Below are 15,128 nucleotides of genomic sequence, written 5' to 3'. Positions count from 1 at the left end.
GGGTGCTTTTATAGAGATGAAAGGAGAGAGATATAGGGTGATTGAGTTTGGCAGATTAGGTAATTTTGTTACGGCAAATTGGTCAGAGGCACTTAAGAAACTTAGTTCAACCTTATAAAAGTTGTTGCACCCACTAGTTAATTACGTTCCTGAATGCTTGCTTCTCAAGTCTTCATTAGGAGGTTGAATTTTCTCCAAGCATAATTACTCCCAGACAGTTCAAGAATAATTTATACTTAAGATGGGTTTAGAATAATTTACTCCTTTTTCTTTTAATTGGCATTTAACGCGGTGCAATTGCAATCACTCCTTTTATTATTGTAAAAGTATGCGACATTTCAAAGGGACCACAACCAAAAAGCACAGCAAAAAGGTTTTTACTTTTTTTATCTTTGCTGTCCAAGTCAAGCTTGTCCTATGCATCTTTTTTGCCAAGCAGTTACCATATGTTCTGAAATGGTTTGCCTGTAGCAAACTACCGTGTTATTCAGTGCAAGTAACATTGCCTCGTCAAACTGTTTTGGTTCTTATCTGGGATTGATTCGGTATTGTTTAATTTAAAGCCAAGTTTGGAAAGTGAAGAAAAGTGAAAATTCATTTTGGGTTAGTCCAATTTGACTTTTTTCTTCTTCCGGTGGTTGGAGAAAATAAATCACTTGTTAAAAAGATTGGTAATCCTTTATGATGGAAAAACTAATGCACATTAAAAACAACTATGACTTTTGAAAACACAGTTGGCCCTTTGTTTAGACTAAACACTCTGTTTTAAAACTATAATTAACCAACAAATGATTAAATGTTAAAGGCTTGTTGTTAAGCCTCTGATCTTATTATGTCAGGTTAATTGATTTTCTTTTAGGGTATCTTTTCTTCTATAACCTGTAAAGTGGCTGGCTGTTCAAGATATCAAGGCCAATAGTTTTGTTATGATTCAAGTGGCTATTTATAGGAAAGAAACTAGCATTATTTAAAATTAGAGAATGGTATGCCATTAGGTACGTAGCAAATAAAATATAGGGTTGATTATTAACACGATTTGATTGAGTCCAACAAGAATCTAGTTAGAGATACTCATGAAAAATGCAACTTGAGATCGAGTATTAAATTAGGTGGCCTATCTCACGATATTTCAAACGTGGATGAATGATCAACGAGAATTATAACACAGCACAAGCCTGTCATACTCAAGAATACGTACTTCACTTAGATGTATAATTATCAACAATAATAATAATAATAATAATCACTTTCACGAACATTTTCAGAGCTTGATCACCATATTGCCACATGTTACGAGACACTTTCTCAGATGTTTGACCATATGATGGAGAATTTCGTTTCCCTAATGATCTGTTTGTTATATAACGTATTATAAACATTAATCAGTACCCAATTCAAGAATTCAAAAAACAAAACATTAACTAAGAAAACTAGTTTCTTTCACACAATGGTGAAAAAATTCACAAGAACGTGGCAACTGCATGTATATCAGAACATATATGCATGCTACTGGTTCTCTTGGTTGAGTTACATAACTGATACAGTAAACGAACTAGCTACTCTAGACCCTCTTAAAGGTTGGACAAGTCTATTTTGGAATCCGTCGTAATGCAAACTAATCTTAGATTTGAAGGAAGATGGAAGATATAATTTGTCTCTATTGACGTGGTATTCGCACAGTATTTGAGTTGATATGATGGGTAGATTTGAGTTGATGATAACAGCATGCATCTAGCGGAGGAGAATAACCTAAAGATTGTTGTGGTATGTGACAGCAGAAAACAAAACCGTTAGATGCAGAGAATGAAAGCATGTCAACGTGTGACAGAGCTTAACTGGAGATGGGAAAGCAAGGACCAATCGGATAGGTGAACAAGAAATAAAGAAAGAACATGATACATGAAAGTTGGTAGAGTTTGTTACTGACTTTCTGAAATTCTTGTGTTGGGGAAAAAAAGGAAGTACTTGAAAAGTCGTTAAGCACAGTGTGAAAGAAAGCCGAGAATTGACACAAGAGCAGAAACCAATTCCTTGTCAAAAATTTCTGGTGCTTGGTCTCTCTCGCAAGACCTTTTCATTTGTCTGGTAAAATAGTTGTTTGCTAGTTAGTCACTTTATATTATTTTTTGTTTGGGTTTTCCTTTTCATGGTTAGTTATAAGTGGGTGCGAACTTTAGCAATTTATTTCTCTAATCCAGAATAATTAAAGAGAATAAGGAAATTAAACTGAACAGCAAAGTAATCCATCATTTGCGAGAAACGTGTCTTTATTACCAAAGTGGGGTCTTCTTAAAAACCACGCTCAAAGTGGCATGTTTCCTTTGTTGTAAAATGCACATGTTACTGTAATCCTTACAAATTCATCGAACTCACTGATGTTGTATGAACTTTTATGTGCATGTTCCATGTGTGAGGCATCCGTCGCAAAATTTTATATGATGATTATTGGTGTGCAAAGGACAAATTTTACACCTATTCTTTATTACACTAATGGGGCTTCAAATAATAGAAAATATCTAATGGTGTGAAATAAAAGATAAAACAAAAGTGCAATTGTTAATCACATTAAATAAGACACAAGAAAAATAGCAGCTGCTACAAAGTTCTCAAAACTGTTTGATGCCCTTTTAGTATACTGTCACATGTGATATCCTAAACTTGTTTTCTTAAAAAATAAACCTGCACTAAACATGATCAATTGCCAAAGACAAAAGTAGTCAAGGAGATTTTTTCACTGTTAACAAGAAGACAAGTGTTTAATTTCAAATTGGCATTAATTAGAGCTAAACATCTTCATATGTTAATTGTCCATGATAAATGTAGTGCCAATTTTCTTTTTAAGATTCTCTAATGAAAATGTCATACCCTAATTATTACAATCATTAAGAGGAACACACCAGCACAGTCATCATAAATAAAACCCTCAATAAATATAGCAGAATGAAGAGTAAAAAAAATGAATAACAGAAAAATATATTGGGATGAGAATATTGAAAATTAGAAAATTGAATGTGTACACATGTATTATAATTTAATTAGCTTACTGATTAAGTCCCTAACAGAAAATTTATGATTCTTTAACATCTTTGTCTTTTTAGTTTTGAAAATATATTAAATGTCAATATAATAACATTTTCCTTTCACATTGAATTTATTGTAAAAGTGAGAAATTGAACATGTATCTGTAACAATTTTATATTATTTACTAGTCGAGATTAAATACAGTGTAAATATTTTTTCATTCATCAAAATATTTTTTAAAGTTAAAATTGTGATGGATAAAATTTGAAAATAAACAATACCTAGAAATATAACTATTGATCATAAAGATATCATTTGACAGACTTAGTATAAAACTTTATCCATTATAATTTTATCCTACGATCTAGTAAATCAAAAATATATTTAAACTACACTTTATATTAATATATCTGTGGGTGGATGGAGTACAATAGCACATAAAAACTATTTATGTCTAACAAAAGTCATAGGATAAATCCTTTTCGATATGGGCTTACATTATTTTGTAGTAATTTACCCTTTAATAAGCCGACTCACTGCGTAGAAAAATAAGTCACAGTTTGGTTAAAAAGATAAGCATATTGTTATCCTTTCTTTCAATTTTTAAATGTACCAGTCAATAAAAGAACTTACACACTTAAATTATTTCCAAAAATAAATACATATAAATATATATAGCAAATACATATTCGAATTTATCTAAAAGTCAAACCTACAATGTTAAGTTACATAAAGAGAAAACTAAACTATCAACAAAATTATAATCAATATACAAATATGCACCAGTTTTAATGATTTTAAATATATTAAATCAATATAAGAAACTCTATTTAATTGATTTTAAAGTTTTAGAGTTTCAAAAAGTAACTCTAATTATATTATAACAACTATAAATAAATACTTTTTTGAATTACTTATTAATTATTATAACACATAACTTATATTATGATAAATAAATAATCATACAATTAAACTGTTCCTATTTAAAATATATTAAAATAACATCGTTAAAATTAATTTTTGAAACTTATTTCTTCCATCATGATTTTATTTTCAAAATATTAAAAAAATTAATTTAAATAGTAAGTAAAAAATAAAATAAAAGTGAAAACTGATAAATGTTATATAAGTTTCGTTATTATTAAAACTATTTTTACGTAATTTACTGTCTTGCATTCACTATAATTTGTTTTCATTTCTGTTTCTCTTAATTATTTTTATAAATTTGAATAAAATACATACATGCATTGTTTTTAATGTGCACTGTTGTTGAAAATTTAAATGTAAATTTAGGTATCATTAATTGAAAATAAAAAAAATTGAATACCATAACGTAAAAAAGTTTAAGTCTTATATATACTATTAACATTATTCGAGGGAATTTAATGTTTGCGAGACATTTTTTACACTACTAATGTGAAGATTATGATTTTCAAATTACATCAATTTATAACAGTGGCAAAAATATTATTCACCTTTTTAACCCATTATTGATATTGTTGTAAGGATTTCTTATTAAACTTCATAAACTTGTCCAAGCTAATTACATTTTTGGGGGTTGACTTTTAACAATTAGGCAACAGAGATTCAAAATCACACACTTCAAAAATAAGAGGATAAAAAATGACATTTTAATAGTAGAAGTTGGGAAAATAAACAGTTATATATATTTTACATCCAACTAAAATATTGTGTTTCAGATCAATGTTAATATAACAATACATGTTTTAAAATGTTATTTATGATATATGATTTAATTTTTATTAAAATTAATAATATATTATTATGCTGTAAATAAGAAGGATCAACCATCACACCGATAATATATTATGAATTCAACCAAATAATCATTTAACTGAATAAGATAAAAGTAGATTAAATTCAAAACCCATACCACAAGTCATGAAATTCAGATGATCATTCATCAAACTGAATATTCTGAACAAAATCAAAATCAATCAATCCTAAAAATGATATATTTAGATTAATTTTAATAAAAAAAATCTATAAACAAAAATTGGAATTAAGAAATAAATTACGTATTAATTATTTATTTAAGTATAATTCTAACAAAGTTTCTATTACCTTTACCATCCCAACAATTTAAAAATAAACATGTAAAACACTTTTCGACAATCAAAACTTTAAACCTTTATATATCAAATAAGAATAATGATAATTTCAAACATTTTTTTTGACAATATCTTTACGTGTGTGATTGGTTCATATTAATATTTATAATTATTATAATTAATTATGTTAAAATATTATAAAAAAAATGTTGTAAAAGTATCGACCAAACAATTCACACTTCAGACAACTTTTATCGGTCTACTCCTTCGATTAATCCTTCAATTAATGTACCCCCACACTCCCAAACAACTTTTATTAGTCTACTCCTTCAATTAATGTCCAGTACGTTACTCCCAAATAAGTTGTTTAAATTAAAGCTCTGAAACAAATAACTGGTAAACAAAGAATTGGCATTTTGGACAGGAGAAATCCAATGTAACTTTTAAATAGATAAATAACTTTTTTATGAATTTGGAGATACTCCCTTGTTTAACTTTATCTACACAAAAAGTTTGGTTAATCGAAAAAGTGAACGTGGAGAGAACTTTGCGATGTTTTAGAGAAGAATGAAAGTCATCGAACACAGAAAACAGAAAATTTTGCTTGAGAAAAATAAATATCGAAACCAACGTTCATCAGAAAAAAAAAAAAACTTGTCATTTACATGAATAACATTGTGTGAGCCTGGAAAGAAACACTGCCCTGAGTTTTGGGCTTTGAAGAAAGCACTTATTTGTAATTCTAAGGGTTTCGTTTGGCTTCTTCTGCATGCGTCACAAACAAGATAAACGCGTTTCGCATGCTTCTTAGGTTTGCTGGCACTGGAACCCATTCTTGGCCCCATCATCCCTATCTTATTTTTTTTTTTAAGCGAGTTGACTCACCTACAACACCGAGTCATATCTCGTTCACTTCTCCCTCACACTCTCACTCTCCTCCTTCTTCACCCTTCCCACACTATGATTTCGAATCGCTACGAAACCTCATAACAGGATCCTCCAAAATGATGAGTCACGATTTCAATGACGAACAACATCAGATTATGCACGCCTCTCAAGACGACGAAGTAATGGAGTCGCTGATCCTCGACGACGACGGCGACGACTACGTCCACCGTCAGAGCCACCGCCCTACGCCTCCGCATAGCCCTAATTCCCCTTTCAACTCGTTCCTCGACCCTCCCTCCTACGCCGATGCGATCTTCACCTCCTTCGATTCCAACGGCCACGACCAAGCCATTGACAAAACCCCCGCCCGATCTGGTTGCGAAGATTACCTCCACATCGTTGTCACCGATCCTCAGAAGGAGCAGGACCTTGCGACCTCCCTTGTCCCCGGTTCTGCCACCTTCTACACCTATCTCATCACCACACGCACCAACTTCCCCGAATTCGGCGGCGAAGGCACCGAATTCGCCGTCCGGAGGAGGTTCCGCGACGTGGTGACGCTCGCCGACCGGCTGTCTGAGACTTACCGTGGGTTCTTCATCCCGGTGAGGCCGGACAAGAGCACTGTGGAGAGCCAGGTGATGCAGAAGCAGGAGTTCGTGGAGCAGCGGCGCGTGGCGCTGGAGAAGTACCTCAGGAAGCTGGCGGCGCACCCGGTGATCGGGCGAAGCGAGGAGCTGAGAGCGTTTCTCGAGGCAAAGGGGCGGCTTCCACTGGCGAGGACCACCGATGTCGCATCGCGGATGCTCGACGGCGCCGTGAGGCTACCGAGGCAGCTGTTTGGGGGAGAGCCGGAGGTAACTGAGGTGGCTCAACCGGCTAAGGGCGGGAGGGACTTACTCAGGATTTTCAAGGAGTTGAAGCAGTCTGTTACCATTGATTGGGTTGGGAGCAAGCCCTTGGTTGTGGAGGAGGATAAGGAGTTTATCGAGAGGAAGGATAAGTTGGTGGACTTTGAGCACCATCTTAGCAATGTTTCTCAGCAGGTTTTGTGTTTCTTTGGTTTTTGGTTTTAATGGTTGTTTGTTCACATTGTGGTGCATTTGGATAATGAGTTTAACTGAGTGCTTTATTAGTAGGTATTGGTTCATTATGAGCTTTCTTGGTTGTTTATATGGAGTATTTCGGCCAATCAGCATAACTAAGTGCTTATTCCATAAGTTCATTATCATAGGATTAACTACCTGCATTTGGGTGATGAGCTTAACTAGCTTATTAAGTTCATTTTATGCTTTGGGCTTTTATGTTTATTAGTTGACTATGGTGCATTATGGGTAATCAGCTTAACTAATTGCTTCTTCAATAAGTACATTATATATAAGGTTAGCCAACTGGATTTGGGTAGTCAGCATAACTAAGTACTTCTTAAGTTATTTATAAGCTTTTGGCTACCATGTTTGTTAGTTAGTTTTTCATGTTGTATCTGGGCATTGAACTTGACTAAGTGGTTGTTCAATAAGTTCATTCAATAAGCTTACATTGATAAGCTTTAGTGAGTATTGAAATCATTGAAGGAAGTTAAAGGGTTTATAAGAAGGTTTAAGTTGCTTTTAAGGTTATTAGCATGACCATATAGGAAAATATCTTCTTAAGCACTTAACGTAGGATATGTTTAAACATGTTCCATAAAAGCACTTCCAAATACACTTGCAATGCATGTTTTGGATTAGCTTACTCTGGGGAAATAAGAGCTCTCTTAATTAACTTCTTGAAATAGCTTAAAAATATTTATTGTCCTTTGGTCGAATTGAAAACATTCCTCTTAAGTGTCTCTGTTATTATTGGATTTAGATTTGTTTAAAATATGCTCCTTTATCAAATTGAATTACCATGTCCATTTTTGTTTTGTGGAACTGAATAAAAATTGTTGTTTTTTCTTCTTTGATCTCTGAGCTGGATTTTGTTTACCTGCATTGACACCTACAGGCTGAATCCCTAGTCAAGTTTCAGCAAGACATGGGTGAAACAGTGGGTGAACTAGGGCTGGCTTTTGTAAAGCTAACTAAATTTGAGACAGAAGACGCCATATTTGAGTCTCAGAGGGTACGAGCTGCTGACATGAAAAATGTGGCAACTGCGGCTGTTAAAGCAAGTAGGTTATATAGAGAGCTGAATACACAGACAATCAAACATTTGGTAAGTACAAATATTCTTGTGACTCATGATAGAAGCTCTTAGTTTTTTAAAAATCTATGGTGGAAAACTGGAAACTATCTTGATTATAGATGCTTTAACCTCCTGACATACTTATCCCTAACTCATTTCTGTTGTGACTATTATCTTCTTCATGTTGCAGGATAAATTACATGAATACCTTGGCACAATGCTAGCTGTGAACAATGCATTTTCTGACAGATCAAGTGCGTTGTTGACTGTTCAAACACTCTCATCAGAACTAGCTTCTTTACATTCGCGGGTGGAAAAGCTTGAGGTTGCTTCATCCAAAATATTTGGTGGAGACAAGTCTAGGTTGCGGAAAATTGACGAGTTAAAAGAAGCCATCAGAGTTACTGAGAATGCTAAAATTTGTGCTGATAGAGAGTATGAACGAATCAAGGTAACGTTTTACAACCTTTTGCTGGGTTATCCTCTCCCTTCTTTGGCACGTGTAACTCTGACTTAGCTGTACTCTGGAAACTATGAGCTATTATCTTATCTCCCTGCATATTAATTCATTTTCACTCTCAGAACTGACTTTTCTCATATTTTCTTTGGCATACGGCTACATTGCATGCCTCCTCCATATTTGTCATGTATTGAAGAATATTGTCTTTATTTGTCTTCTTCTCATGTTCGCAGTTATATTAAATGGTAATACATTGTGGGAAAATTGATGGGATACATTAAATTATCATTAATGATCTTAATGAAATCAGTATCACTCACTTTTTGATAATAAATTTGACCTGCTAGAAATAGATTTTCACTTGATTTTCTTGATACTTCAAATGCAAGTGAATTTGTAGCCAAGTGTCAGAATGAAATAAAATAGACTATACTAGTTACACGAACCATATTTTGATGCACCTATAAATTGTTTCATTGAGGACTGCCTCAATTTAAAATTTCAGTCAATAGCAGATTTGGTTACAAATTCAAATTTGATTTCTAGATCTATTGCCATTTTAGTATGGAAATCTAATGGTTTATTTTTAGATCTTACTTTGATCATTGAAGTAGTGAAGCAAAGAAAGGATAACCATTGTTATATTGTTTAGTGCATCGAGATCCAACATTGGAAGTAGACTATTCAAACTTATATTCTATACTATGGCTTCAAAGTTATCAATATGTTGCTCATTGCTTCAAAGTTAATCAATATTTTGCCTAGTGCTTCAAAGCCTCAACTAGAAATAGAGTGAAAAATCCAGTCATATAGCATATAAATAATGAGTTTAAATCATTGAAGCGTATTATGCATACAAAAGGTAAGAGGAGGGAAATCCATCTCATATGTTGATTATACATGAAGGGTCTTTAATAAATAACAAGTATTAAACCATTATTTGTTTGAGATAAACAACTCTAATGTTTGGATTCCAACAAATTGGTGTGGTGAACGTGGAGGGAACATGAGTGGTTGAAGAGTTTTGTATTTGAAGATTCCTTGTATTGAAAGTCTTTCTGACAAGAAGTTTTAGGTAAGTATGTCCTTTGTGATAAAAATGGCAGTACAAGAAGTTAATGGTTGTTGCTTGAGGGGAAGGAACTCACACTGAAGGGGAGATTATTTGGATTCCAAGACTAAGTTTGGTCCTACATTGATTAGGAATGAGTAAGATGAACTGTATATAAAAAAGAAGATCCATAAATTCATTGCTTTAAATTCATTGGTCTCTCTTATTAATGCTCATGGCACATTAGTGTCAAATCTCTTTGGTGGTTCTCCTTGCAAGAACCCAACAAATGTTTCAATAACGTGGAACGAACACCTGAGTGGTTGAAGAATCATGTATTTGAAGATTTCCTTGTATTGAAAGTCTTTCTGATGAGGGTTTTGGAAACACATATCTCGTTGTAAACAAAGGGTCACCATTGATTAGGAATGAGCAATATAAGTAGTATATGAAAATTTGCTTTAATAGTACAATTTGTTATAATGTTAGCATCATCTAATATTTTGTTTTGGAGAAACTATTAGCAGAAGCATCCCATGAAAAAAGAAGATTCAGCTGATTAATTTTGGCTCTATAAAACGGTAGATTCCAAATAGCGTGATTCACCTGAACTAAAATACTATAGTTCATCTGTTATTCTCTCTTATGGTACTTTTTGTAATATGCTTCTTTGTTTTCTGCAATCTCAAAAAATATTTGGGTTGCTTCAATGGAACAAAGGGAAAATTTGAATCACATAGAATGAGAGAGGACTACGGAATCCAAGTGGAGAAAAATTTCACCTTCCAATTTTCATTTTTGTTGAGTTCCATATATCTGGGGTGATCTTTTCATCTTTTGTAAAAATATGTTCTAGTGTTTCATCTCTTAGCAATTTGTTCCATTATATCCAAGTTTCCTTTGGTCTCCAGATTAAGATGTGATTTCCTTACGTGTTCTTCATATTTAGTTCAAAATTGTATTTTTATTAAGAAAAACAAAACATCAATTAAAATGTTTATGAAATATCGTTGGGAAGTCTCTATCATGGAATATTATCTTATGAGTGTGGAATGTTTGCAGGAGAACAACAGGAGCGAACTTGAAAGAATTGACCAAGAGAGAAATAACGACTTTCAAAGCATGCTGCGAGGGTTTGTTGTCAATCAAGTAAGGTTCATTTATGTTCTAAGTTCTGTTAGCTGTTACGTTTATGCGGCGCTCATCGTTTGTGGTTCAAAAAAGTTGCTAATCCACGTCATCCATTTTACAGGCAGGCTATGCGGAGAAGATGGCAGCTGTGTGGGAGAAGCTTGCGGAAGAAACAGCTGCTTACTCAAGAGACAGCAGCTAAAATGCGCTTGGTGTAAATTCTGATTTCACCTTTTCTATGCAGTAATTATAGATTTTGGTTTCATTAATTTAATTTTATGTAGTTTCATTACTTTAGACGAACTTTTAGTTTTAACCCTAAAGTTGTATATGCATATATCTTTTTTTTTACCGTCGACATTCGTGATATCAATGTTTTTAACTACTCAGAGCTGTACATTTCTTGTTTTAATTTTTAATTTTTGTGAACGCAGTTGAAGGTGTAACCCCCAATGGTTTCCTTTTTTACGTGGTACTTATATATTTTGGTTTCATTAGTTTAATACTATATTCGTTTGTGGTTTCACTTTACGAACTTAGTATACTGGAGAAGGGAATGACAGAGAGATGGCGATTGTTTTTTGTATTTGATTGGAGAGAGACGGGAAGAAAAGTTGACTTCCTCAAAATATACTTTTCCTTCTATTTTAATTTTACTTTTTTTTTTTCTCATCCACTGGGCATTAAGTTTTTCCGAGAATTTATATATGCACGCAGTGCTTTATTTTAATGTTTAATTTTTGTTGTTGTGAATGTATTAACTGACTATCTAACCTTAAATGCGTTGGGTTGTTAGAATCCGCTGATTGGTGGTGTTATTAACTGTTAAATTAAAACTCAAATTTTCACAGGAAATTTGTGCTTTTGATTTTCACCGCTGCAATTATCTACATATGTGACGAAATAGAAGAATTTAACGCGAAAGTGAGACGCAGGGTAAAACCAGATCTAGTTTATATTAAAATGAACCAATAAGTGTTAAAGAGAACACTTACTGATTTAAGCACACTACTATATATACAGACACTAGAATTCCTAGCAGGCAAAAAGAAATTGATGTTAAGAATGAAAGAATAATAAACTAGCGCTACTCTACTACGTTAGTCCTAATACTCATTCACTGGTGGAAGGGATGGCTCCATCGTCACCCGAACTGGCTGATATCTCCGGTCTAATCTCTTCAAGCTGCTGAAGGACTTGCTGGACTTCTGGTCGTGCTGATGGAGAAGGATCAACACAGTGCAAAGCAAGCTTCAACGTGTTCAGCATTTCGTCGCCATATGTTGAAGCATCTCTCATCAACTCTACATCGAAAACTTCATTTGTCCACTCCTCTTTGACAATGGAGGCAACCCATTGAGGTAAATCCACGCCATTCAAAGCCTCACCAGGTGGCTTCCCCGTTAGGAGTTCTAACAAGATGACACCAAGACTGTATACGTCAGTTTTTGTGTTGGCTTTCTTAAGCTTCGAGAGCTCAGGTGCTCGGTATCCCAATGCCCCAGCAGTGGCAATCACGTTAGAATTAGCAGCAGTTGTCATCAACCGAGAAAGGCCAAAATCAGCTATTTTAGCATTTGTATACTCATCCAGCAGCACATTGCTGGACGTAAGGTTTCCGTGAATAATATTTTCATTGGAATGAAGGTATAACAAGCCACGAGCCATTCCCTGCGCTATTTTCATCCTTGTTGGCCAATCAATGGCTGTTTCGGGCCCACGAGCTGCACAAAGATGGAAAACTGTCAATACAATAGTGTGTTGACAAGAAATTAGACCGACTTTTAACTGTACCATGACAAGAAAAAATTATCACTGCAATCTTACCGTGTAGGAAAGAAGCAAGACTTCCCTTAGGCATGTAATCAAATACTAGAAGCTTTTCTCCTTTGGGTCCCAAGTAATAGGCTCTCAATGCCAGAAGATTTGGGTGTCGAATTCTTCCTATAATACTAACTTCAGATTCGAATTCTTTTTGACCTTTCGTAATCTTTTCCCTCAATCGTTTAACTGCAGCTTGACTTCCATCCTCTAATGTAGCCTTGTAAACAGTTCCATACGTACTCTTTCCCATTATCTCTGCTGTTGCACACAAGAGATCATCAGCTGTAAAAGCCAATGGTCCATCAAAGTGGACTAGTTTACCTCCGGCCTCACCACCACCAGCTTCAGCTTCACCTGCGACAGGAGGGACTCTTTTTTCTGTCGTGGCAGCAGATGCAGATGCTCTCCCTGTGGCCTGGCCACCCTCTGCATTCGATGCTGTTCTTTTTCTGATCAGGCAGAATAGCAGAATGCAGCAAAGTGTTACCAGGACAACAAGGAGCACTCCTGCTACTATGAGAATTATGTCTTTGGTGCCTAGTTTCTTGTGTCGATGGTTTTCTGATTTTTCTTTAGGTGAACCAAAAGGAGCTGGCGAGGGACATGGGGTTGAAGGGCTATATCCACATAGCTGAATATTTCCCACAAATGAGCTTGAATTAAATTTATGCCCAAGTAGGGCTGGAACCGGACCAGAGAGGTTGTTATGAGAAACGTTGAAGAAATTAAGACCACTCAGATCTTCAAAGGATGCTGGAATTTCTCCACTGAGATTATTCATTGACAAATCAAGCTGTGTAAGCTTTGACATGTTTCCAATACTCTGAGGAATATGGCCACTGAATTGGTTTCTGCTCAGAACCAGAACAGATAGATTGTGCAATCTGCCCAAGGCTTCTGGGATCTGATTACCTAGGTGGTTGTTCTCTACATTCAAGAGAGTGAGAGAGGACACATTAGAGAGAGTGGCGGGCAAGCTTCCGTTCAATGCATTACTAGAAAAATCTACCGTCTTAAGTCTATAAAGGCTTCCAATTTCATTTGGGATAGGTCCTCTAAGCTGGTTATGACTGAGAGAAATCTCTGTGAGTTCACTCAAGTTGCCCAAAGAAGCAGGAATGGTGCCACTAAAGAAGTTATAATCTAGGATCAGATTTTGGAGGCGAAAGACGTGGTTCCTGAAGCTACCACCCCACGAGTTAGGAATAGAACCCGAGAGATTGTTGTGTTGAAGAGATATGTAAGTGAGAGAAGTTAAGCGAGTTAAGGTAGTTGGTATTGGGCCAGAGAAGGAATTAAAGCTCAAGTTAAGCCAATAAAGCTTAGTGGCATTCCCAAGACTGATCGGGATTGTCCCACTGAGCAGATTGTTACTGAGGTCTAAAGACTGAAGCAAAGGACATGAACCTAAAGAAGGAGGGAGGGAGCCTGTGAACCTATTGTTGAAGAGTTGAACCCCTCTCAGATTGAGAAGAACTCCCAGTGATGAAGGGATCAACCCACCAATTTGGTTATCGTGGAGACTAAGCTTTCTTAGCCCCTGAAGTTGGCCAATCCTCTCGGTGATACGCCCCTTCAACCCCTTCCATGGAAGCTGGATCACAATAACCTGTCCCTGGGCACACTTGATACCAACCCAACCTCCAGAACAAGCTCCATAGCCACTGTCATTCCAGCTTCTCAGGAAGCCTTCGGGATCAACCAACTCTTGCTTGAATGCCTCGAGTGCCAGGAAGTTCGATTGTGTGACAACAACCCCATCCCAACGCTCTTCACCAAACACTGCCACCACAATAAACCACAAAAGAAAAAACAAGCGCAAAAAATGAGCATCTCCCACATTCCTCACCCCATTTTGAAAATGCTTATTTGAGGTGAGGTTCTTGGTCCCCATTAGAACAAAACGAAAAATAGTAGGAGAAGGAAGGAAGCAAGAAAGAAGTGAACTAAAGAAGAAAAAGATGGTGAGAGAGAGTGTCCATAAGAGACAGAGAAGAGAGTGATTGAGGAAGAAGAGGAAGAAGAGGTGGTTTCGGATTTTGTAGGAATGGGAAGAAAGAGAGGCACGTGAGGATGATGGTAGTGTGAGTGGGGCGCGCGGGGTGAGGAATCTTGTGTTGGGAAGAGAGAGGAAAAACGGAAGACAATTGTCAGGTGGGTGTATATGTATTGTACCCTTTTCTTCCTTCTTAGTAGTTTTCTTGCAAAGACAAACGGCTAGTTTTCCCTTACAAACTATACATATTTATTTGTTCTTTTCTTCTCTGTCCGCACCCCTAAGTCCCAACGGCTATTTCTTCTTCTCCACTTATACTGTAGGCCCATCCCATTCCTCCATTATTCACTTCCCCACCACAAACTTACAAATTCATGCCAAATCACCAACTTACCCCTCCTCCTATCTAAATTAAATATACCATTTTTTGACTCGTCTAATATTTTTCAAACTCAATACCTGAAACCCATTTAGGATCTACAAAACTACTTTAAAACAATCAAATAAAAGAATTTTCTT

The 15,128-nt window shown here is 35.4% G+C and overlaps 2 protein-coding genes across 2 annotated transcripts; one reads left to right on the top strand and one right to left on the bottom strand.

The window, feature by feature from the left end:
* Positions 1-5,823: 5,823 nt before the first annotated feature.
* On the top strand, positions 5,824-11,180 carry LOC108338423 (sorting nexin 2B). Its single transcript, XM_017575299.2, has 5 exons — positions 5,824-7,027; positions 7,968-8,177; positions 8,338-8,598; positions 10,721-10,807; positions 10,911-11,180. Exons 1-5 carry the CDS (start codon positions 5,894-5,896, stop codon positions 10,989-10,991), a joined length of 1,773 nt encoding a protein of 590 aa, XP_017430788.1. The 5' UTR covers positions 5,824-5,893; the 3' UTR covers positions 10,992-11,180.
* Positions 11,181-11,714: 534 nt separating this feature from the next.
* Positions 11,715-14,835, bottom strand: LOC108336328 (probably inactive leucine-rich repeat receptor-like protein kinase IMK2). The gene is made up of 2 exons (XM_017572744.2): positions 12,617-14,835; positions 11,715-12,513 (listed from the first exon to the last, which is right to left on the bottom strand). Exons 1-2 carry the CDS (start codon positions 14,505-14,507, stop codon positions 11,903-11,905), a joined length of 2,502 nt encoding a protein of 833 aa, XP_017428233.2. The 5' UTR covers positions 14,508-14,835; the 3' UTR covers positions 11,715-11,902.
* Positions 14,836-15,128: the final 293 nt, after the last annotated feature.

Source organism: Vigna angularis, chromosome 7 (assembly GCF_016808095.1).
Source record: "Vigna angularis cultivar LongXiaoDou No.4 chromosome 7, ASM1680809v1, whole genome shotgun sequence".
Taxonomy (NCBI): Eukaryota; Viridiplantae; Streptophyta; class Magnoliopsida; order Fabales; family Fabaceae; genus Vigna; species Vigna angularis.
The sequence above is the reverse complement of the archived record's forward strand: the minus strand, read 5'-3'. Positions and strand labels throughout refer to the sequence as shown.

Bases quoted from the DNA above. Each gene is read 5' to 3' on its own strand.
- LOC108338423 (XM_017575299.2), top strand. From the start codon at position 5,894: ATGCTTCTTAGGTTTGCTGGCACTGGAACCCATTCTTGGCCCCATCAT. The intron at 8,599-10,720 runs GTAACGTTTTAC...GAATGTTTGCAG, and splicing joins GAGAGTATGAACGAATCAAG to GAGAACAACAGGAGCGAACT. The intron at 10,808-10,910 runs GTAAGGTTCATT...TCCATTTTACAG, and splicing joins GAGGGTTTGTTGTCAATCAA to GCAGGCTATGCGGAGAAGAT.
- LOC108336328 (XM_017572744.2), bottom strand. From the start codon at position 14,507: ATGGGGACCAAGAACCTCACCTCAAATAAGCATTTTCAAAATGGGGTG. The intron at 12,514-12,616 runs GTAAGATTGCAG...ATCTTTGTGCAG, and splicing joins TCTTGCTTCTTTCCTACACG to CTCGTGGGCCCGAAACAGCC.